General features: G+C 41.6%; 1 protein-coding gene across 2 annotated transcripts in view; it reads right to left on the bottom strand.

The window, feature by feature from the left end:
• cul1b (cullin 1b) overlaps nucleotides 1–23,818 on the bottom strand; it is a 93,056-nt gene that overhangs the window by 39,458 nt on the left and 29,780 nt on the right. For both annotated transcript variants that reach the window (XM_078418417.1, XM_078418411.1), the window contains exons 3-7: nucleotides 11,004–11,178; nucleotides 8,174–8,341; nucleotides 3,422–3,472; nucleotides 641–731; nucleotides 358–521 (exon numbers count right to left, since the gene is read on the bottom strand). In XM_078418417.1, the coding sequence (XP_078274543.1) occupies nucleotides 358–521; nucleotides 641–731; nucleotides 3,422–3,472; nucleotides 8,174–8,341; nucleotides 11,004–11,178 (649 nt within the window). The remainder of the gene's footprint in view (nucleotides 1–357; nucleotides 522–640; nucleotides 732–3,421; nucleotides 3,473–8,173; nucleotides 8,342–11,003; nucleotides 11,179–23,818) is intronic.

Raw genomic sequence — 23,818 nt, 5'->3', positions numbered from 1 at the left:
GAACTTTTTCAGTCAGAGAGTGGTGAAGGTGTGGAATTCTCTGCCTCAGAAGGCAGTGGAGGCCAGTTCGTTGGATGCTTTCAAGAGAGAGCTGGATAGAGCTCTTAAGGATAGCGGAGTGAGGGGGTATGGGGAGAAGGCAGGAATGGGGTACTGATTGAGAGTGATGAGCCATGATCGCATTGAATGGCGGTGCTGGCTCGAAGGGCTGAATGGCCTACTCCTGCACCTATTGTCTATTGTCATCCATATTGTTAATATATATGATAAACATGCACAGTCCTGCAATTGCCCAATTCAGTAAACATTTGAGATAGACTCTATTAACTATCCATTTATCTAACTGCAGTTACTAACCTTCTTCATGTATTCTGTTACAGGATTTTGTTGCAGAAACTCAGTGCTTTCCCTTGTGTAAAACCTTTCTGTGTCAGCCAGAAATTGAGATTCAAATGATTCTTTATACACGGTCAATGTGGGTCCCTTTGCAAAAGCATCATCTTCATTCAGCCCAAGTTCAACTGTGATTAAAATAAACACAATGAACAAAAAATTTCACCCTGAAAATTTTTCAAAGATTCTGCTAACAGACCTACTACGAAATCAGTTAGCACAGTAAGCACAAGTAGTTCACAATTACCGTACGACTGAACCACTCCGCTAATCAGTCTGGTGTTGATAGTTTCACCATTTCGCTCCTTCTCAATCAACTTCAGAACAGCATTTGTAACCTGGCGAGAAACGTAATGGTTTTTAGATGAGCCTCATATATCATTATAACAGATTAAATGACTACAATACCTTTCCAAACTTTAATTATATATAAGATAGACACAAAAAGCTGGAGTAACTCAGCAGGACAGGCAGCATCTCTGGAGAGAAGGAATGGGTGATGTTTCGGGTCGAGACCCTTCTTCGGACAACTGATTTCCTAGTAGGTTTGTTAGCAGAATCTTTGAAAATTATATATATGTCATGTCGGCTATATTAAAAGGAATCGACTCGTGGAGACTTAGGCATCATGTTCAACAGGACTTTGTGGCTGAAATCAACACACAGATAACTCTCATTATAGCGGACCATGGTGGGGGTGGATTGGTGTCCATTATTGCTAATCGAAAAACTAAAATTCTCGTTTGTTTGTGTTTGTTCCTGAACTACAACCAAAACAGTACACGATAGCGCGAAAATTTTAGACCCACCTTACTCACCGTCGTCCCTTTGGTGCTAATGGAAGACGTTTCATTGAAATCAGTGTTTTTATTTTTTAAGTTATTCACATTTTAAAGTTTAAATCTATCTCCTAGGGAGGGAGGCGGAAGGGAGGGAGGTGGTAGGAGGGAGGGAGGGGGAGGATGGAGGATAAGGGGCGGAAGGAGGGAAGGAGGGAGGGAAGGAGGGAGGGAGGGGGGAAGGGAGAGATGGGAGAGGAGGAGAGGTGCACTTGGTCTTGTTATCCCCTATAACCGAGTATTCCAAGGGGTGGTTTTGAAAGGACAAAGATCCATAAAACCTTTGCTCATGGCAGAAACGGGGGAGAAGCTCAAATTGATAAAGTTGTGTTGTCAGATTTAGCTTAGTTTAAGATGTGGCACGGAAACTGGACCTTTGGCCCATCGTGTCCACGGCGGCAGACCTGCTTACACTAGTCCTATTTTATCTCACATTCGCATACACTCCCGACACACGAGATAAATATCTCCCGAAACATAGCGGCCAATTAACCTACAAACCCGCACGTCTTTGGGATGTGGGAGGAAACGGCAGCTGTTGCAGTAGCACACAGACAGCGCAAGAGGACAGGATCGCATTGGGTCTCTGGCGCTGGGAGGCAGCAGCTCTACCAGCTGTGCCAACTCACTGATGGACAAATCTCCTGACTCCTCAAGCCCCAGATCCCAGCAGTTCTTTATTCAGTGCAGAGAGTCCGTTCGCCAACTTTAACATTAAAAGCCAATCAGCCAGCTCGAGTTCAATAAATTGAAAGCAAGCCCAAAATATTTATTGTTTCCAAATTTAGGCTGAGCAATCGTACCATCAGTCGTGAGGAGGGAATTATTTTGGCTCATCAGCATTACTTGCCCGATATGAACAGATGCCTCGGTTAAAACTGATTTTGTCTGCTATAACAGAAATCCGTTATAGAGGTCTGTAACAACGAGGGTAGACAGTACAGCGATCAGTGTTAAGAACTAAGAGAACTTTCCTTTGCTCAATCCCTCTTTTAATTCCAGATATTTGCCATAAAATAGAGTGGTCATTTGGTTGTTCATGCTCACTCGTATATGCATGTTCAGTTTATTCTTAAGGCAAAAAGTTTTAAATATTTCAGAAACATTCCAATACATTCAGGTTTATATCATATCATATCATATATATACAGCCGGAAACAGGCCTTTTCGGCCCACCAAGTCCATGCCGCCCAGCGATCCCCGTACATTAACACTATCCTACACCCACTAGGGACAATTTTTACATTTACATTTACCCAGCCAATTAACCTACATACCTGCACGTCTTTGGAGCGTGGGAGGAAACCGAAGATCTCGGAGAAAACCCACGCAGGTCACGGGGAGAACGTACAAACTCCTTACAGTGCAGCACCCGTAGTCAGGATCGAACCTGAGTCTCCGGCGCTGCATTCGCTGTAAAGCAGCAACTCTACCACTGCGCTACCGTGCCGTACCGTACCGTGCCAGGTTTATTTCCTGGATGACAGTGGTGAAAGTGAGATGGCAGGGGTAGGTCATGACACCGCTGGCCATCAAATTCCTTTCCAAACTATTTTGTGGGCACCCACACATGGTGCACATTATACTCAATAAGCTCTATCAACAGACAAGATATTACTGCAAAAGTATCCTCTTCGTGATTTCTGCATGATCCCACTGAGCAAGTTTAGAATTTTTGTTTGCAACCAAGTTGGCTGAAAATCTATCGTTGTTTTTTTCTTCTTAAATGAAGTCCAGAGATTGTTAACGACTTAGGACACCATTAAAAATCCACTTATATATCATGTAATAAATATGAACAATGGGAAAGAGTGGAAACACCTGAAATGGTGGCAAAATCTTTGATTTCTGAAGATTACCTTGGGGAAAGCAGCTCTTTGGCGAGAAGCAAGGACCAAAAATAATGACAATTGGATTTTCACTTTTAACTGCACATAGCCTCTGGAGACTGTTATTAAATTCATGTGGAATGATGGTGAAAGCTAACAGTTTCCACCTCATTAAATCTGCCAGATATTATCAATGAGCCTTTTAAAATGATGACGTGTCAGGAAGTAGTAGAAATATCGATTACACCAGTATAACATTCAGAAAAAACATATTTAAACCACAAGGCTTTTTGAAGAGATAGTAATGAATAGTAATAGAACTAGTATTGAACAAACATATTTTAATGATAAAATACTTGCCTGCTTATTTAAAGGTCGAAATAAGCAATCCCGCCATGTCACTAAAGCAAGCTGCAAGGATAGAAAAAAAGTTTGTTGTGATTGTTGCTCATAAATAAATGGCTTCCAAATATTATCATTATCACCAAACTGTACAAAGTCAAATCTGAAAAATTGTATTTAAGATATGGCCTACTTTGGTTAACATTCTTGGAAGGCAAAGGTTTTTCTGAAACACGTAAAATAGAGTCATAAAGCACAGAACCAGGCCCTTTGGCCCAACTTGCCCATGCCGACCAAGATGCCCCATCTACACTAATACCACCTGCCTGTGTTGGGCCCATTTCCCTCTAAACCTTTACTATTCATTTACCTGTCTTTTAAATATTGTTACAATACCTGCCTCAACTGCCTCCTCTAGTAGCTCGTTCCATATACCCATCACTCTCCGTGTGAAAAAATGATCCCTCGGGTTCCTAGTAAATCTTTCCCCTCTCACCTTAAACCTATGTCCTTTGGTTCTCAATTCCCCTACTCTGGGTAAAAGACTGCGTGCATTCACCCTATCTAGTCCCCTCATCAGCTTATACACTCTGTAAGATCATCCCTCTGCCTCCAGCGATCTAAAGAATAAAGTCCTAGCTTGCTCAACCTCACCCTATAGATCAGGCTCTCAAGTATTGGCAACATCCATGTAAATCTTTTTTTGCACTCTTTCCAGTTTAACGACATTGCAAATCAAGACTTTTTTTAAACTTTAAGTCCTACAGAATTTCCAAAGCAGCTTTGAGTACTGTAAAAATAAATGAGTTCAGAATAGATTAATTACTTTTCCTTTTGATCAAAGGTTAAAGTCTTTTCTGGCAAAGGTGCAATACAATATAAAGAGCTCTTGTTGAATTAATAAATTATATTTCTATTCATCACGTCAGTAACTAGAGAACATTAAATCAAATTTAGAATCAAAAGGACAAAGGGAGAATTGATACGACATGGAATACCTTAACTGAAAGAATGATGACATTCATAAAAGCTTCTAAAAGAAAAGGGGGTAGAAATTTTAAAACAGTTTGCTGAAAAATATCTGTGCATATAATGCACAAAGACTACGTCCAAGCTGGTTTGTGGCATCAGGTTAATTTCAGTCATTACATTTGAATGGATAGAAAGGAACTGCAGATGCTGAAGTGTCTCGACGCAAAACGTCACCCATTCCTTCTCTCCAGAGATGCTGCCTGACCTGCTGAATTACTCCAGCTTTTTGTGTCTACATTTGAATGGATCATTGTTTGACTTACCATAGTATACTGGCAGTCATATTCAAGCACATTAGGACTAGGCACTGCCATGACATAGATAAGATGATACTAACAGATGAACAAAACACTTCAAATATGAATCAGAAAAGATAAATTTAAGTAGAAGAAAGGTGCAACGCTATATTCTGTGGATGGGCTGGAGCAGAAGAAGCCTAGTTTAACCCAATAGTTCTGGATTCAAGTCTAAGGTTACATCTGATAATCATTAATTCTCGAGATTTCAATAGCAAAGCATGCCCATCAATCCTATCCAGAATTAGCAACAGCTCACCAAAATCTCATGACTGTAATACGAGTGCCATTTAAAGTCCAAAACTCCGTTTATCTACACCATTTTTCTTCCATGTATTCTCGATGACGCACACGTACCCATTTCGTTTTCTCTACATTGTTAATTTCTCTGTTAAAGGTAAGACGCCATTAAGCTGGCAAGCGTAGAGAGGATTTACGAGGATGTTGCCAGAACTCAAGGCCCTGAGCTACAGGGGGAGGCTGGGCAGGCTTGGATTTAATACCTTGGAGCACACAAGGCTGAGGGATGATCTTACAGAGGTATTTAAACTCATGGGTGCAACAGATAGGGTGAATGCACAGAGCCTTTTTTCCTAGGGTAAGGAAACCAAGAACTATCGGACATAAGTTTAAAGTGCATGGGGAAAGAATTAATAGGAACCCGAGAGGCAACCTTTCTATTTTTACACAGACTAGCTTAGATGGGGCATTTTGGTTGGCATGGATGAATTGTGCTGAAGGGCCTGCTTCTGTGCTGCATGACTCCATGACATCTACTGCAGATTTCCAGTTTAAAATGACATGACTAGAAGTAACCTTAAAAGATAAATAAGCTATGAAATGGATGAACATTAATGCTCTCCATTTGAGGAGAATTTCAAGCCACCATTGCCCAAGCATCGAGCTCAAACGCTGGTATACTGGATTATAATGAAATGCAGTTAAACTTCTGCAGAATTGACAATTCGGCTCATATGTATTTCTGGGTCTTTACCTGCCCATAAAAATCCAATGGACAGATCCACCAAAAAAGGAGGGAACCAATCCACAATAGCCAAAATGACCCCAGTCTTGCTGCTCATATTTGCTGGTCCCTTAAGTCAACTATACAAAGATGCTACAGGGATATCAACTGTCCTTTTTCAGAATTTACAATTGGCGGGACTGCCCACAATCAGATACAACTTGGAGAAATCTAGAGAAATGGCTTGGGACATACTGCAATAATTCCATCTACCTCATTGGAGGCCTTTGAACTATCTTTAATTGGACTTTATCGAACTTCAATGTTATATCTTGCACTAAACATTGTAAATTTTATCTGTGCACTGAGGGCGGCTTGATTGTATTCATATATATATATATATATATATATATATATATATATATATATATATAGTCTTTTCTTTGACTGGATAGCACACAAACAAAAGCTTTTCATTGTACCACAGTACACGTGACAATAATAAACTAAACAAAAACTGTTCCCAAACCAAGCCGTGATACAGAACAGAACAGAACTTTATTGTCATTCGGTATAAATACCGAACGAAATTTCGGTAAAAGCTGACAGTTTGCTTTCTATGGTGCATCTGTAGAAGTTTGTAAAAGTCATTACAGACATGCCAAATTTCCAGTCTTATGAGGAAGTAGAGGCATTGGTGTGCCTTCTTAGCTGTCGCTTCTAGAGTCATAGTCATAGTGATACATTGTGGAAACAGGCCCTTCGGCCCAACTTGCCCACACCGGCCAATATGTCCCAGCTACTAGTCCCACCTGCCCGCGTTTGGTCCACATCCCTCCAAATCTGCCCTATCCAAGCTTCAATGCGACTGGTCCACGATAGATCATTGGTAATATTTACACTAAGGAACTTGAAGCTCTTAACAATGTCCACTTCTGCACCATTGATGCTGATTGGATGATGAAAAAATAACTGGGGAGAGAATAGGATCCCTCAAAGATCAACTAAGTTGTCTTAAGTGTGAAGCCACAGAGATGGACATGGTCCTAAACGTACATTTCTTATCTGTATTTGCCAAGGAGAATGACATGGATGCTAGGGATAATAGAGATGTCTTAAAGAGAGTCCACATTACAGAAGTGGAGGTGCTAGAGGTTTTAAACCCCATAAATGTACAAAAATCCCTTTGAACTGATCTAATATATCCTTAACAGTGTGGGAAGCTAGGGATGGAATTATGGGCCCCCTGGTAGAGATATTTGTATATGTATAGAAAATAGGCATGGCTGAGTTGCCAGAAGAATGGAGGGTGGCTAATGCTTCCATTTAAGAAAAGCTGCAAGAAAAAACCTAAGAACTATAAACAAGTGAGTCCAACATCAGTGGTGGGTAAGTTATTGGAAGGGATTCTGAGCATCAGGATCTACATGCAATTGGAAGAGCAAGGACTAGTTTGGGATTGTCAGCATAACTTTATTCAAAGGAAATCGTGTCTCTCCAATTCGATGGAACATTTTGAGGTGACCAAGACAAATGATGAGGGGAACGTGGTACATGTCTACATGGACTTTAGCAAGTCTTTTGGCAAGGTAGGCTGGTCAGGAAGGTTAGATTGCATAGAATTACATAGACAATTAGTGCAGGAGTAGGCCATTCAGCCCTTTGAGCCAGCAACGCCATTCAATGTGATCATGGCTGATCATCCACAATCAGTACTCCGTTCCTGCCTTCTCCCTATACCCCTTGATTCCGCTAGCCCTAATAGCTCTATCTAACTCTCTTTTGAATGCATACAGTGAATCGGCCTCCACTACCTTCTGAGGCAGAGAATTCCACAAATTCATAACTCTGTGTGAAAAGGTTTTTTCTCATCTCAGTTCTAAATGGCTTACTCCTTTTCCTTAAACTGTGGCCCCTGGTTCTGGACTCCCCCAACACCGGGAACACGTTTCCTGCATCTAGTGTGTTCAATTTGATATAAAGGCAGGTGACAGAGGCACGTATTCTCACATTTGAGAATTACCTGAACGAGCACTTGAATAGTAAATAGTTCGGGTATGTATCATATGCTGTTAAATGGGATTGGTATGGACAGGTCATTGATAATCAGCCTGGATGGTAGGCTTAAAGACCTCTGCATTGCATGACTCCATGACTAAATAAAACCTTGGTGCATTACAATTTTGTGCTCCCTGCTATTTAATAGAATTTGTGTACACTGGAAAAGTTGAAATAAGAGTTAATGCAAGGCACTCTGGAATTTAAGGGAAAGTAGAGTTGCAGGGGTAAAGCAAATTGCCACGTAATGTTCAAGAACGATAAACATTCACAGAGGCAATACCAAGAGAAAGTTGATATATTTGTCATATTAAATTTATTACATTCTGATGCCTGCAACAAGACTTAAATTGACAGACATAATAAATACAATCTGTCATCTTGATTAAATGATGTGAGACAAATAAAATTGTTTCTTACTGAATATATTTCGTAAATTCCTTTACGTCCTTCATCACATTCACGGCGGACCCAATGTCGATTGAGATAGGCACAGATTCCGTTCAATACCTTACTAGAAAACCTGTAATCTTCCCACTGTTGGGTATAAAATTTCAATACGCTTTCATCCATCAAATCTTCACCATCCTAGAGAAGGAAACAAAATATTATCTTCTGTAAATGTCAATTACCCAGATGAAGGAGTACAGGAAGATCAACCAATTAACCAGTTAGCAAATGGATTCCTTTCCACAAATTAATTTCATCAAACCAGGTAGTGACTTCCCACAAGAAACATGCCAGTTATCATTGCCAGCTAATTATTTTAAAAGTTTTAAGATCCAATAAATTTCTTTTCTTTTCACTGAATTGTCATGACAATTATTTAAGAGAATGCATAAATAAGAAGTTCCAAATTATGAGCAAAATTGGCTATTTGGCATCTTGAGTTTGCTCCATTAATTAATACGATAGTAACTGATCCGAATGCAACCTCAAACATGCATCCTGTTTCTCCACAGTCACTTTTCAGTCCCTTATTCAAGGACTGTTCTACCTCTGTCTTTAAACAATATATGAAAACTCTGCTTCCACCAAGGGCGGCACTGTGGCACAGTGGTAGAGTTGCTGCTTTACAGCGCCAGAGACCCGGGTTCAATCCTGACTATGGGTGCTTGTCAGTATGGAGTTTGTACGTTCTCCCCGTGACCTGCGTGGGGTTTTTTCCGGGATCCCCGGTTTCCCCCCACACCCCAAAGGCAGGTTTGTACGCTAATTGGCTTGGTATGATTGTAAATTGTCCCTAGTGTCTGCAGGATAATGTTAGTGTGTGGGGATCGCTGGTCGGCACGGACTCAGTGGGCCTGTTTCCACGGTGTATCTCTAAACGAAACTAACACGAAACAGTCACTGAGGAAGAGAATTCCAAAAACTCTCAATCCTCTCAGAAAAAAAAAATGCCTTCATTTCTATCTTAAATGGACGAATTCTTTAATTTTAAAGTGAACCCAAGTTTACAATTCTCCCATAAACAGACACATTCTCTACACATCTAACTGTCAAAACTCCTGAACATCTTAATCCAAATGAATTGCCTGAAGTACAAAATGTTTGGCCTTTGGTAGCAAGAGCAAAATAATATATGTAGATGTTGGCCACTTGGCCTCTCAAAAGCCTGTCCCGACATGCAATATGATCACACTCTCCAATAATCTAGCCTCCACAGCTCTCCAGGATAGAGAATTACTAAGATCTACCACGCTCTGTGAGAAGTAGCACCGATACACCTCTGTGACCTTAAATGACTGCCCCTGTTCTTATAACTACCTTATTCGAGATCCTTTACTGGTAGAAAAATCTCATAATCTATCCTGTCAGCTCCTTGAAATTCTTATGTTTCAATAAGATCACTCCTCATTCTTCTAAACTTCAGAAATTGTATCTATATTCTTCGATGCCCTCTGATCCTCGGAATTAGCCGAGTGAATGTGTTTTGGTCTGCCTTCCACGCCCGTATATCCTTTCTTAAACAAGGAGATCAAAATTAGGCACAGCACTCCAGGTGTGGCCCACCGGGTAGGCCTGTACAACTGAAACAATACTTCGCTATTAACCCTTTTGCAAAAGAGGCTAAATATCATTTGCCTTCCCAACCTGCTGGGCCTACTGGCTAACATTTTGCAATTTGTGCACAAGAACACCTGGATTCATTTGCACTATTACTCACTTACAATCTTCCTCCATTTCATTAATAATCTGCTTTTAGATTCCATTCATTGAAGTGCATAACCTCACATTTTCACAATTTAAACACCAATTGCCCCGCGTTTGCCCACCCATTAGTTTAGTTTAGTTCCACAGCATGGAAAGAGGCCCTACTGCCACTGAATTCGTGCCACCCAGCATTCACCTATACACTAGTTCTATCCTACACACTAGGGACAATTTACAGAAACTAATTAACTTACAACATAGTCGTCTTTGGGATGTGGGAGGACACGGGAGCACCCGGAGGAAATCAATGAGGTCACAGGGAAGAGGTACAAACTCCGTATAGACAACACCCGTAGTCAGGATCGAACCCGTGTCTCTGGGCCTGTCATGTTGCAGAGATCAAATATCTGCATCACAACACGCCGTCGCAGCTATTTTCATGTAATTGGCAAACTTGGATACCTTACTCTGCCCATTGAGAATTGATCCTTAGTGCATTGCATTATTTACAGTTTTCCAGCCTAAAAAAAAGACTAATTTCCCCATCTTCTTTGCAATAACCAATCTTTGTTTCATGCCACACACATCCCCCAAAACGATAAGTGCTTATCCTGTGCACCAGCCTTTTACGCAGCAGGTTACCAAATGCTTTCTGAAAATCCCAATACACTAAATTTACATGGTTCCCCACTGCTGGTTAAATCCCTGAAGAAATACAGCAAATTTGCCAGGCATGATTCCAATAAAACTGCTGACTTGGTTTGACCACATTAAGTTTACTTAAATGGCATTTATAGGATTGAGATGATCTGCAGCTTCTTCTGTGATTTTTTTGCCTTATATTTTACTGCAACTTACTCAGTGCATTTTTATCAATTTCCCCATTACAATTATGGAACTACTTAAAACAAATAGCACCTCTATACTTTGTTGGTCAATAATAGCTTCTTGGCTTATAAGAGACTGATTATGGAGCACTGGAAAAAAAAAGTGCCTTCGTCTTAAAAGTTGTATTAATTAGTTGCCCGGATCAAACAGAATTTTTTTCTATAGTGATAAACTATCTGCTTTATTTTTATTTAAAGAAAAGACTTACCGTAAGAAGATTCGTCAAATAATTTTTCAGAAACTCTTTCAGACGTTTGTAGAGTTCCAGCCCTACAAACTGGGCTCCCCCAGGGGTTTGGCCCTTCTGTTTTTTGGCAGCAGCTGTTCCTCCTCCCCGTGCTTGATTTGACTGGTGGACGCTGGTACAATAGTTATAAACATGACTGCAGTCAAGGTTAAGGGCGGTAACACAAGAAAGGTGCCTCATCTTAAAAATTTTACAATCCGTTTGGTTTCCATGTAAAAACAACTGTATACAAATATGCATCCATAGCAGTCTACCTAAAAGGTATTTAAGTTGTTAGCTCATTGTTTAGATTTAGTGTCTCGGCACGTGACAATAAATCTAAACCTAAACAATGAACAAAGGTTAACCTACTCATTCTCTTTAAACATCAATCCATTCATCCCAAGGATGCATCCCAGTCTGCACTGCCACCAGTGGCAATTATGATATTCCTTAAATTCAGAGGTGAAAAGTCCACACACTAATTCCATTGTAGTCTCATCCCCACCCTGTAAACTGTATTAAAACGTATCTACTTTTGTACTCCATCTTCCATGGAAGACTTGCTGTATCTGAAAGATCCTTTCATACTGCTACATCTTGTATTTGTTTCAGTGAGCAGTGCCAAACAGCATGCAGGATACATCAGCACCTCTACCCAACAATGAAGTGCCAATTTGGTGAATTTACAAGTCAGATGCATCCTAAACAGTGCATGCTAACAGATTAGATAGAGAACATCGGCGAGACCAAGCGCAGGCTCGGCGATCAATTCGCTGAACACCTCCGCTCAGTACGCCTTAACCTACATGATCTCCCGGTTGCTCAGCACTTTAACTCCCCCTCCCATTCCCAATGTGATCTTTCTGTCCTGGGCCTCCTCCATTGTCAGAGTGAGGCCCAGCGCAAATTGGAGGAACAGCACCTCATATTTTACTTGGGTAGCTTACACCCCGGCAGTATGAACATTGACTTCTCTAACTTCAAATAGCCCTTGCTTTCCCTCTCTCCATCCACTCCCCCTTCCCAGCTCTCCCTCCAGTCTTGCAGTCTCCGACTACATTCTATCTCTGCCGCACCCACTCCCCTGACATCGGTCTGAAGAAGGATCTCGACCCAAAAAGTCATCCATTCCTTCTCTTCAGAGATGCTACCCGAGTTACTCCAGCATTTTGTGTTCACCTTCGATTTAAACCAGCATCTGCAGTTCTTTCCGACACAGATTAGATGGAGAACTAAGTAGCTCCAAAATGCAATAATCGGAATTGTAAATTCAGCTCAGACATGTTGTTTTTAAGGAAAAGGTAATTGTGCAATGACACACTGAGAGATTGAGTGAGTGGGAACATAGAACAGTGCTGCACAGGCATATTCTTGTGCATGAATCATGAAATATTAGCAGGCAGGCTCAATTAGTCAAGAAGGTAAACAGCATTTTGGCCTTCACTGTGAAGGGGTTGAAGTTTAAAAATAGGCAGGTTGTATTGTAATTTTTCAGGGCATTAGCAAGGCATCACATGGAAAACTGTTTTTGATCCCCTTACCTAAAAAAGATTTTGTAACATTGGTAGTTGTGCAAAGGAGATTCACAAGATTCATTCTTGGAATGAGAGGGATGTCCTACCAAGAGAAACTAAAGAGTTTGGATCTATATTTCTTGGAATCTAAAGGAAAGAGTGCTAACCTTCTTCAAACATATGTAAGGGGGCTAGACGTGGTCAATGTCAGAATGTCTTTATAGTGGGAGTCTCAAACAAAGAGAAATAACAAAGATAATGGGTCGGTACTTAAAACTGAGGTGTGTGGTAATTTCTTCTTGCAGAGGGTGGTGAATCTCTGAACTTCCTTGCCCTGGCAAGTGGTGGAAGTTAGATCTTTATGTATTTAACATGGAGATGAATACATATTTAATAGAGCAAGCAATAGAAGGTTGTTGAGAAAAGGCACAGAGAAGTTTAAGTTAGCACAGGTGGTAGGCTTGAATGGCTGACGTTCTGAATAGTCATACCAAGCTATAAATGGCAATGGATGATTAAATTAATAATGGGAAGTGGAGGCTTCATGAATAATTCCACCCCCAACAACAATAATATGGTGTGAACCCAAAAGGTAAAAAAGATAATCTCCTACAACAAATGTTGAATGGACAATCTATTTTTGCCTCCTCCCAAAATTCACAATATCACAATAATTCCATATCAGTAGAACTGGCTGAATACACTGTACCCCAAAAGGTTATGATCTCCTAGAAAATTCCCTCTCTAATGTAAAACAACCTTTCCACCACAACCAGCCATACCTCTAGTCAAACTGTCCCACGACAGCTACAATACTAGCTTTCGCTGGATAAAACAACAAATTGTCAGGTGTGCACTGGTCATAAAAGCTGGACAAATCTTTCCCAGCCAATACTATCCAAACAATCTCTTAATCATCAACAATTTGATGGAAGATGCAGTTAACAAACTGTATAATCAAGCACACATGTAACTGACATCAGCAATTCAGAGACTGGAATTGAAATCTCTCCATGCAGATGAGGATTTTAAATTAAGGTTAAGATCATGAGATAAAAGTAGATTTAGGCCATTTGGCCCATCAAGTCTACTCCGCCATTCAAGCATGACTGATCTATCTGTCCCCCCTAACCCCATTCTCCTGCCTTCTCCCCATAATTAATCATTTAAGTTTTGTTAAAAGCACATCAGTATTAACCCATCTGGTCAATAAAGTTCTTAAGTAAGACTCGTGCCATCCTTTCCCAGACAGACTAAACTGGCCGAACTAGGGACATCCAAATTTTCATTGTCTGGTTACGTTGGGGAGAGATTAAGCAGACAAGATCTGTATTCTGAGGTCTTGTATGCTGAGACCTGTTTCTAGAGGTCATTCTGAGTCCCCACAGCCTACCAAGATAGACAATTAAAAAAAAATCACCAGGATTTTTCTACACTTTAGTCCCTTTTGAAATTGTTACCCTCACTGTCGACTTCTCACCCATCCTTATCGTATACACTCTTTTGAATTTTCAAAGAATTTTACACATTTCAATGAGAGTAACTCTCGTTTATCAGTGTCCATGAGGATACAGGTTTTGTCTGCTTAACCTTTCCTCATTGACCATAAATTTAACGAGACAATGCCCAATAATACTGGATTAACACAATCAAGTCAAATGCTGAGTACTCAGCAGTGACTGAATCACTACCCAATTTCCAAAAATCTTGCTATCATCTGGAAGACTCAATTTTAGTAAAGAGCCTGGATGATTGGTACTCCATCAACCAGTACAATGGAGATCTGAAACTCCCAGTACCATTCACAATATGCACTACAGTAATGCGTACAGATCTTTTTGATTAAATTCGTCAAACCCTAATCTCCTATAGACAAAAAGCAAGGACAAGAAATGCAAAGAAACACCATCATTTACACATAACATTCTTACTTGGAAATGTGCCAGTACTCTCTCATTATTGATTGGTCCAAAGGCCACCACACTTAAAGGATAGTGAGAGTTACTTCACTACCAGGATTGCAGCTCACCATACAACCTCACCTTCTCAAGGGAAATGAATACTAGTCTATTTGTAACACTTATATCCAGTATATTCATAAGCAAATGGAGAGATCCGCAATCTCCTAACATTTCCATGTCATTAACTCTGCTTTTGATTCCGTCGTTAACGTTCTAGTATACAGGTGCTCCTCAACTTACGATGAAACCCATCGGAAACTGAAAATATGGTAAGTCGAAATACATTTAAAACACCTGATCACGTGGCCAGAAGCGAGCTACGACTCGCTACCGTTTGCACCACCGCAAAGTCGAAATATCGTAAGTCGAAGCATCGTAAGGCGGGGAGCATCTGTAGTGTTATCTCTACTTAGTTCATGAATTAGTTAACCAAATAACAGATCAATCCGACATGGAACCTAACACACCACTATATGTAGACACAAGGAACTGCAGATACTGGTTTACAAAAAAAGGCACTAAGTGGTGGAGTAACTCAGTAGGCTAGCATCTCCGAGAACATGCATAGGTGGCGTTTTGGGTCGGGACCCTTCTTCAGGATAAGGAAAAAAATAGAACTATGGAAAAGTGCAGAATCCTGCTTCTGCATTTTGCTGGTTAATTTCAGATCTGATTTACATTCCTCTCATTTTCTTTATTGTGGTTGTTAATGCCTTAACCAAATCAGTACTCCTAAGAACTTTATTTGAAAATTAAAGATATTTGGTTGGTATCCATATCCTCCACTGGACTACTATCCTACTGCCAGTGGGACTGACACATGATGAAAAAATGGGTCGACTGGGCTTGTATTCACTGGAATTTAGAAGGATAAGGGGGAATCTTATAGAAACATAAAATTCCTAAGGGATTGGACAGGCTAGATGCAGGAAAAATGTTCCCGATGTTGGGGGAGTCCAAAACCAGGGATCACAGTTTAAGAAGGCCGTTTAGGATTGAATTGAGGAAAAATTTCTTCACCCAGAGTTGTGAATCTGTGGAATTCTCTGCCACAGAAGGCAGTGGACGCCAATTAACTGGATGTTTTCAAGAGAGAGATAGATTTAGCTCTTAGGGCTAAAGGAATCAAGAGATATGGGGAAAAGGCAGAAACGGGGTACTGATCATATTGATCATATTGACCATCAGCCATGATCATATTGAATGGAGGTGCTGACTCAAAGGGCTAAATGGCCTACTCCTGCACCTACTTTTCTATGCTTCTATGGTGTACAGCCAGCCTAGTTCAGTAGCTCAAACGCCCAGGAACAAAGGAGACTGCATAGGAGGCAGTGCCTCCAATGTCAAAGACAAACAGCATTCTGACCATGTTCTTATCCCTCTACTCGCATTAGGAAGAAGATGCAGAAGAACAGCTTCTTCCCAGCAACCATCAGGCTCTTGAACACCGCACAACAGTAACCGCTACCTCAGCAACTATGATTTTCTATCGACTTTGTTTTTGGTTGCACTACACAGTTCAGTTGTGCACTAATGTGGTTACTTAGTTTGACTGATTATTAATTTAGTGTGTTATTGATTATTATTGTATGTGTGTTACTATTTAATGGGCCTATTAAGCAGCAGCAAGAAATAATTTTGTTTCTTTGTTGCCAGTACATATAATGAAGCACTGATAAGTGTTTTTAATCACTTGTTTTCCTATCCTTTACTTTAGTAGACTTTAGAGATACAGTGTGGAAACAGGCCCATCAGCCCACCGAGTCGGCGCCGACCAGGAATCAACCCCATACACTAGTATTATCCAACAAACTAGGGACAATTTACAATTATACAGAAGCCCAATTAAGCTACAAACTTATACGTCTTGAGTGTGGAAGGAAACTGGAGCACCCAGAGAAAACCCACCTAGTCATCGGGAGAACTTACAAACACTGTACAGACAGCATCTAGTCAGGATCAATCCTGGGTGTCTGGCGCTACTGTGCCACCTATCCTGGTTGATGTGATTTTCTTTTTCATCTTCTGATTCTATTAAAATGCTTTTACCTTCCAATTTTTAATTTTTATAAAGGACCCAAATCATTATTCAGTTATTATTCTCTTATGCTTTTCCAGTTTATTGGGTGGGATAGAGAAGGTTAATAAATGTTAAACATTTAGGACAATGCTTTGAGTGGATTAACCGCAAATTAAACATGGGTAGCTAACAATGAAAAGCAAATATATATTTCTCTAAAATACAATCTGCAGAATTGAATAACACAATAACAGAGCATTTGTCTTGTAGATCCAATGCTCAAACAGTTCTTGAATCACAGCAATTCTACAGATGAAGGTACTCCCTCAATGCTGATTCAAAGGGTGAAGATCCAGGATTTAGATCTAGTATTGTAGAAATAACAACATATTTGCAGGTCAGGACAGTCTGCTTCTTGAGGAGGGAACCTGAAGATTGTGATCATCCCTTGGCAGCTGCCCTTCTCCCTTCTTGAAGGTAGAAGTTGTGGGTTTGGGAGGTGCTGTTAGAGTACCTCTGGAGAGCAGCTCCATTGCATTTTGCAGGTAGTACACAGTGGAGCCAAAGTGCATTGCTGATGGATGGGGTGCCAGTCAAGCAGGCTTCTTTATCCTGGATGGCGTTGAGCTTCAATTGTTGTTCAGCCAAGTACAGAGCATCCAATCACATTTCTGATTTGTTTCTTGTTTATAATGGAAAGATTAAGGTTGCCAGGTGAAGAGTCAATCGAAACAGGAATCCCAGTCTTTCATCAGCACTTGTGACCACAATGAAAATACACCAGGTGACTGAACATTGATGGTACTTGCCTGAATATCTTTCTCGTCAGAAGTGTCCATTTGCCCAGCGTGGCTTGTTATGTGTGCCACATCAGCCAATGTCTGAAAATTGTCCAAGACTTGCTGCACGGGCACAATCATCAGCAAACTCCCCATTTCTAACCTTCCTATGGAAGGAGGGCATTGATGAAGCCTCCGAAAACAGTTCAGCCTGATTACAGGTGCTATCTGTATGGAGTTTGTATGTTATTTTAGTTTAGTTTATTGCCACGTGTATCAAGGTACAGTGAAAAGCATTTTGTCGCGTGCTAATAAGTCAGCCGAAAGACGATACATGATTCTCCCTGTGACTGCCTGGGTTTCCTCTGGATGCTCTGGTTTCCTCCCACATTCCAAAGACGTGCAAGTTTGTAGGTTAATTGGCTTCTGTAAATTGTCCCAAGTGTGTCGGATAGAACTAGTGTATGGGCGATCACTGGTCGGCGCAGACTCGGTGGGCCGAATGGCCTGTTTCCACACTGTATCTCTAAAACAAACTAAACTGTAATGTTTGTACCAAAACAGATACTAGGTTTGGAAGGGGGTGGCCCAGGCAAATCCTAAACTAGAGAGTGTCGAGGAAGGGTCACTTGACATTTCCATCATTGGTGTCTGCCTTTATCAAGGGATGGCTCCTACGTTTTTCAGGATCACAATCACTGCCCAGATTTCAAGGTGTTGGAAAAATAAAACCATCTCTATCATTGCAATATCTTTCAAATTAACTGGAAGATGTCCTTTCCCATGCTAGCAACCCCAGGTTTGACAGCCTGTTTGGCCAGGTTGGGGAATGAGAACCCAGAAAACATAGAACACTTTCCATAAATCATGAGCCACCAGTTGACAAAGGCAGACACCAATAATGGAATTAGATTGTGCATGTCGGGTTGATTGCATTAGTCGAATTCCATCCTTGCCTACCAGAGAGCTGCCCTTGAGGATATCAGCAGAGTGCTCACCCAAGACTTCAAGGGGATGGAGCACTTCACCTTCTGGCGACTTCACCTCAATCCATCTAAGACAACTGTCACTGCCTTTCACCTCAGCAATCGGCTCGCCAATGCAAAGCTCCGAGTGTCCTTTTGTAGTAAGTCGTTGAAGTATGATGAATTCCCCAAATACCCCGGAGTCACCCTGGACCACACCCTCACCTATCATGAACACCTGAAGAGGGTGGCTGATAAACTGAAAGCAAGGGTCAACATCATCAGGAAACGTGCAGACAACAGCTGGGGATCCAATGCACACACCCTCCGTACTGCAAGCTTAGCCCATGTCTATTCAACAGCCAAGTTTTGCTCAACAGCTTGGGCTAATAGCTGCCACACTAAACGAGTTGACACTGTCCTTAACTCCGCAATGCGGGTCATCACACGGATGCTTGTCAACAATTTTGCAGTGACTCCCTGTCCTCTCTCACACATCACCCCTCCCAGCATTCACAGAAGGGAGAGGATGTTGAAAGATTGGTGCACCATTGAGGCTAACCCTGACCTTCCCAGCCATGCTGACCAGAACAATCTGCCCAACATGCGCCTGAAGTCCCGTAAACCCTTCTGGTCTTCAGCTAAATCCCTGGAAGACTTTGACCCCAAGACTGAGTGGCGCAGAGCCTGGAAAGATGCCAACACCAACAAGAGAGAGGTCATCACAGACCCCACAGTGAAACCATCGGGATTTGACCTCTATCGCAAGCAATGGCTAACCCTGCACAGGATCCGCACCCTCCATGCAAGAACAGCCCATCACCTGCACAAGTGGGGGATGACAGACAGCCCTGCCTGTGACTGCGGGTATCCAGACCAAACCATCCCACACATCGTGAATGACTACCCCGGAGGCTTTTCCCTGGTGGCATCAAGGCCATCCACCCAGCAACTGATGCTGCCCTGGCCTGGATGTCTACCCTTGACCTACAACTTTAGGCTGTGCATGCCATACGCAAGAAGAAGAATGATGGAATTAAAGAACACCTTCAATGCATCAAACCACCTTTCTCCTTTTCAGAAGATCAAGATTTGGGCAAAATCTGCGGTGTTTGGGGCAGCAGTGATTCTTGCCCCTTTACACATTTCTGAGGCCTGCAGTGGGCATCTCAAGGGACTGGAAAAATATCAACATTGCCGCCAAAAAAAACCCATTTTTACTGGAAAGATAAATGAACCAACGTTGGAGTTATCACCAGGGCCAACATCCCCAGCCTTGAGGCCTGGTTACTGTCATTCAGCGGTGCTGGGTAGGCCTCAACATCATGTCCCAACATTGGACTCCCGAAGCACTCTGCTCCAAGCTTTATTATCAGGCAAGACAGATAAAAAGATGAAAAATGTGCTCAGTTACCATGCTGTTCAGCATTCCCACCAACTCCCAGGAAACTCTGGCCTACACTCATTCAAAGTGGAAAAGGAACATGGATAGTAAGGATAGAACAGCTTGACTTGTGATGGAAATAGTTCCAGTTCTGGGATGCATGTTCTATAATTAGGCGCTGCATGGTTCTAATGTTCTGCTGTACATCGCTGCAAACCATGTCTTGTTATTATGTGTGCTGAACTCAGCATTCTCTAATGGTGGAAATCTCAGGAGGAAATTTAATGGATCAACCAGCTGGCAATTCATGCTGAACATGGCTGTTCAGGCCACAGCTTTGCCTGATGGGCCCCAGTATCATTGAACCTCCACTTTCCGGTGTGCTGCAGAATTTTAATCAGTGAAATCACTTTGATTTGTCTACACTGCTGAGCCAAAACATTGTGACCACCTGCCTAATATGCTGTTGGTCCTCCGTGTACCGCCATAACATACCCGCTGAGGCATGGCTCTGCAAGACCCCTGAAGGTGTCCTGTGGTATCTGGCACCAAAACATTAGCAGCAGATCCTTCAAGTCCTGTAAGTTGTGAGGCGGAGCTGCCGTGGATCGGATTTGTCGATCCAGCACATCCCACAGATGTTCAATCGGACGTAAATCTAAAGAATTTGGAGGCCAGGGCCACACCGAGAACACTTCATGTTCCTCAAACCATTCCCGAACAATGTGTGCAGTGTGGTAGGGCGCATTATCCTGCTGAAAGAGGCCACTGCCATCAGGGAATACCATTGCCATGAAGGGGTGTACCTGGTCAGCAACGATGTTTAGGTAAGTGACAGGTGTCAAATTGACGTCCACATGAATGGCCGGACCCAGGGTTTCCCAGCAGAACATTGCCCAGAGCATCACACTCCCTCCACCGGCTTGTCGTCTTCCCACAGTGCATCCTGGTGCCATCACTTCCCCAGATAAACGTGATCTAAAAGAAAACGGGACTCATCGAATCAGGTGACCTTCTTCCACTGCTCCAAGGTAAAGTTCCGACGCTTGCGTGCCCAATGTAAGCGCTTTTGACAGTGGACAGGGGGTCATCATGGGCACTCTGACAGGTCTGCGGCTACGCAGCCCCATACGCAGCAGGGTGCGATGCACTGTGAATTGTGACACATTCCTCCTGTGACCACCATTGAAGGTTTCTGTGACTTGTGCCATAGTAGACATTCTGTCGGTTCGGACCAGACAGGGCTAGCCTTCGTTGCCCTCGCGCATCGATGAGCTTTGGGCGCCCATCACCCTGTCGCCGGTTTGTGGTTTGTCTCTCCTCGGACCACTGTCGGTAGGTACTCATCACTGCTGACTGGGAGCACCCCACAAGCCTTGCCGTTTCAGAAATGCTCTGACCCAGTCGTCTGGCCATATCAATTTGGCCCTTGTCAAAGTCACTCAGGTCTTTACTCCCCATTTCTCACCCATTTCTCCTGCATTCAACACGTCAACTTCAAGAACTGATTCTTCACTAGCTGCCTAATATATCCCACCCCTTGACTGGTGCCATTGTAAACAAGATAATCAATGCTATTCACTTCACCTGTCAGTGGTCATAATGTTTTGGCTCACCAGTGTATTGCATGCTGCTTATCAAGCATGTTGTCGTTTCATGCAACTTCATCAGATTGACACTGGCATGGCCTTCTGCATTGGTCATTGAATCAAAATTAATTTCCTAGTTTGTAAGAGTGAGAATTTACTGGGCGACTTTCCCAGGCTTTGTCCTATCCCCCCTCCTCTCTTCCATCTCCCCCACCCCCCAATCAATCTGAGGAAGATGCTGTCTGACCGACTGAATTACTCCAGCATTTTGTTTCTTTTTTTGGTCAGAGTTGGAATGTTTTCTCTGGAACACTGGAGGTTGCAGGAAAACCCGTTGGGAGTATATAAAATTATGAGAAACATTGAAAGGGTAGACCGTGAGAACATGGTAAAATTAAATACTAGAGGGCATAGCTTTAAGATGAGATGGGCAAATTTTAAAGACGCGTGGGCCAATTTATTTTATAACAGTGTGTATGGGCCATGTGCAGGGAAATGGAACTAGCTTAGTTATAAAACTTGGTCAGCAATGATGGGTTGGGCCAAAGGGCTTAACTAATTCTGTGCTACATGACTCTTAAATTGTCTTTTTGGATGTGGTTGGATTCAAACTTGCTCTTCTGGACAACAATCTGGAATTGTAAGCTGCAGTATTCTCAAAGGATCCCAAATGTACAACATAATGTGCTCATAAATTGAAACTGAGCCCATGTGCAAGATTATACTCTTTGCCTAGCAGTGTTGGTCACACAGCCAATGGAGACAATTACTGGCATGAAGAAACAGTCTTTTTTAAAAAGTCTTTATGTTGGTATACTGATAGCATTGTTATTTTTAGATATTTCTTCAGACAACTGCATCAGAGATACAAGTGTGGACAAGAGAGCTTGGTCTATTCTCTTATTAACTTGCACACTAGCTTGTGTAATATCAGATTTAACTTCAGATAGTCCCTACTTTCCATCTCTATCCCCTCCCCCTTCCCAGTTCTGTCACTAGTCTTCCTGTCTCCGACTACATCCTCTTTGTCCCGCCCCCTCCCCTGACATCAGTCTGAAGAAGGGTCTCGATCCGAAACATCACCCATTCCTCTCCAGAGATGCTGCCTGACCCGCTGTTACTCCAGCATTTTGTCTACCTTCGATTTAAACTAGCATCTGCAGTTTTTTTTCCTACACAGCTTGTGTAACAATATCATCATTCCATCTCAATTTCTACAAAATAATTTTTGAAACTGCTGTTGATACTACATGCAGCCAAAGAAAACAACATTAATTACTGCAGAAAGTAGAAAGAACAATTGCCATTTATATAGTGCCTTTAATAAGACAAATACACCCCAAGGCAATTTGTAGAAATGAATATACAACTTTAAAAGTATTTCAAGTGATTCTGTGTATCTTAAAGATGGAAAGAAAGGTATAGAGATAGAGGCATGGAAGGGAATTCCCGACTTTGCAGAATTATTGGGTGAAGATATGGCTGTCCATGCTTGAATCTGTGGTTATTTAATAAACACTGATAGTTATTTATTTGTCTACTGTGGTGGGCTGCAGAATTTAAATCAGTGAAATCACTTTGATTTGTCTATTGAATGCTGCTTATCAAGCAAATTGTCCTGTCATGCAACTTTATCAGATTGACACTTTACTCTCAGGTAGTACTGTTGCTGCTCTGACATGTACTTCTGCATTGGTCATCAAATCAAAATTGATTTCCTAGTTTGTAAGAGTGAGAATTTACTGGGCCACTTTGCCAGGCTTTGTCCAATCCCCCTCTCTTCCACTTCCTCACCCCCAAATCAGCCCGAGGAAGTGTCCCAATCCGAAACATCACATATCCATGTACTCCACAGAGCATTTAAAAATATTTAAATGATTTAATTTACATTTATAATTGAAATATCTTTGAAGTTTTCTAATAGTTAAAGAATTTAAAGCTAAAACCATTTTGCTTTCAAATTGTCAGAAATAATGTTTAAAAGAATTTGGGCAGGACCAAGCAGAAGTTGTAAATGATTCTGAATATTTGAAGTGGGATTAAGACCAGATATAGAATTTAATCATGGCGGGATTCTCTAGGAAAACACCAGGCAATCTAACTCTGAGATCCTATGGAACCTTCATTAGTCTGAATGGAGATTCTTGACCTGAAAGTTTTTTGTTTAGATCATTTCAATATATTTCAATTATTTAATTATTTAGCTCGCATTGGTGTAGATCAGTTTAATTTAATGGTTGGTGTGGACATGATAGGCCAAAGTTTGGTTTTATTTTGCACAATTCAATTCTTTGTGTCCACATTGGGAACGAGGTTAGGGGTTGTCTGGATATCTCCTTGTATTTTTCTTTCATGTTTAAAATGTTTACTCCCAAAGAATCTTTTCTAAAACTGAAAAAGTCTGTTTTTTTCATTTGATACACTCAGCATCAGCAGGTAATGTGGAACATTAAGTGAAGATTAAAGATCCTTTAGGAACGCTGTATCACAAGGGCATGCTTTGATTATACTGGTTCTTACAGCAGATATCCTTCTGTGAAAATTAGATTATCATTTTCCCTTGTTTAGTGCCATAAACCCAT

This window comes from Rhinoraja longicauda, chromosome 2 (assembly GCF_053455715.1).
Source record: "Rhinoraja longicauda isolate Sanriku21f chromosome 2, sRhiLon1.1, whole genome shotgun sequence".
Taxonomy (NCBI): Eukaryota; Metazoa; Chordata; class Chondrichthyes; order Rajiformes; family Arhynchobatidae; genus Rhinoraja; species Rhinoraja longicauda.
This window is presented reverse-complemented; position numbering and strand designations above follow the sequence as displayed.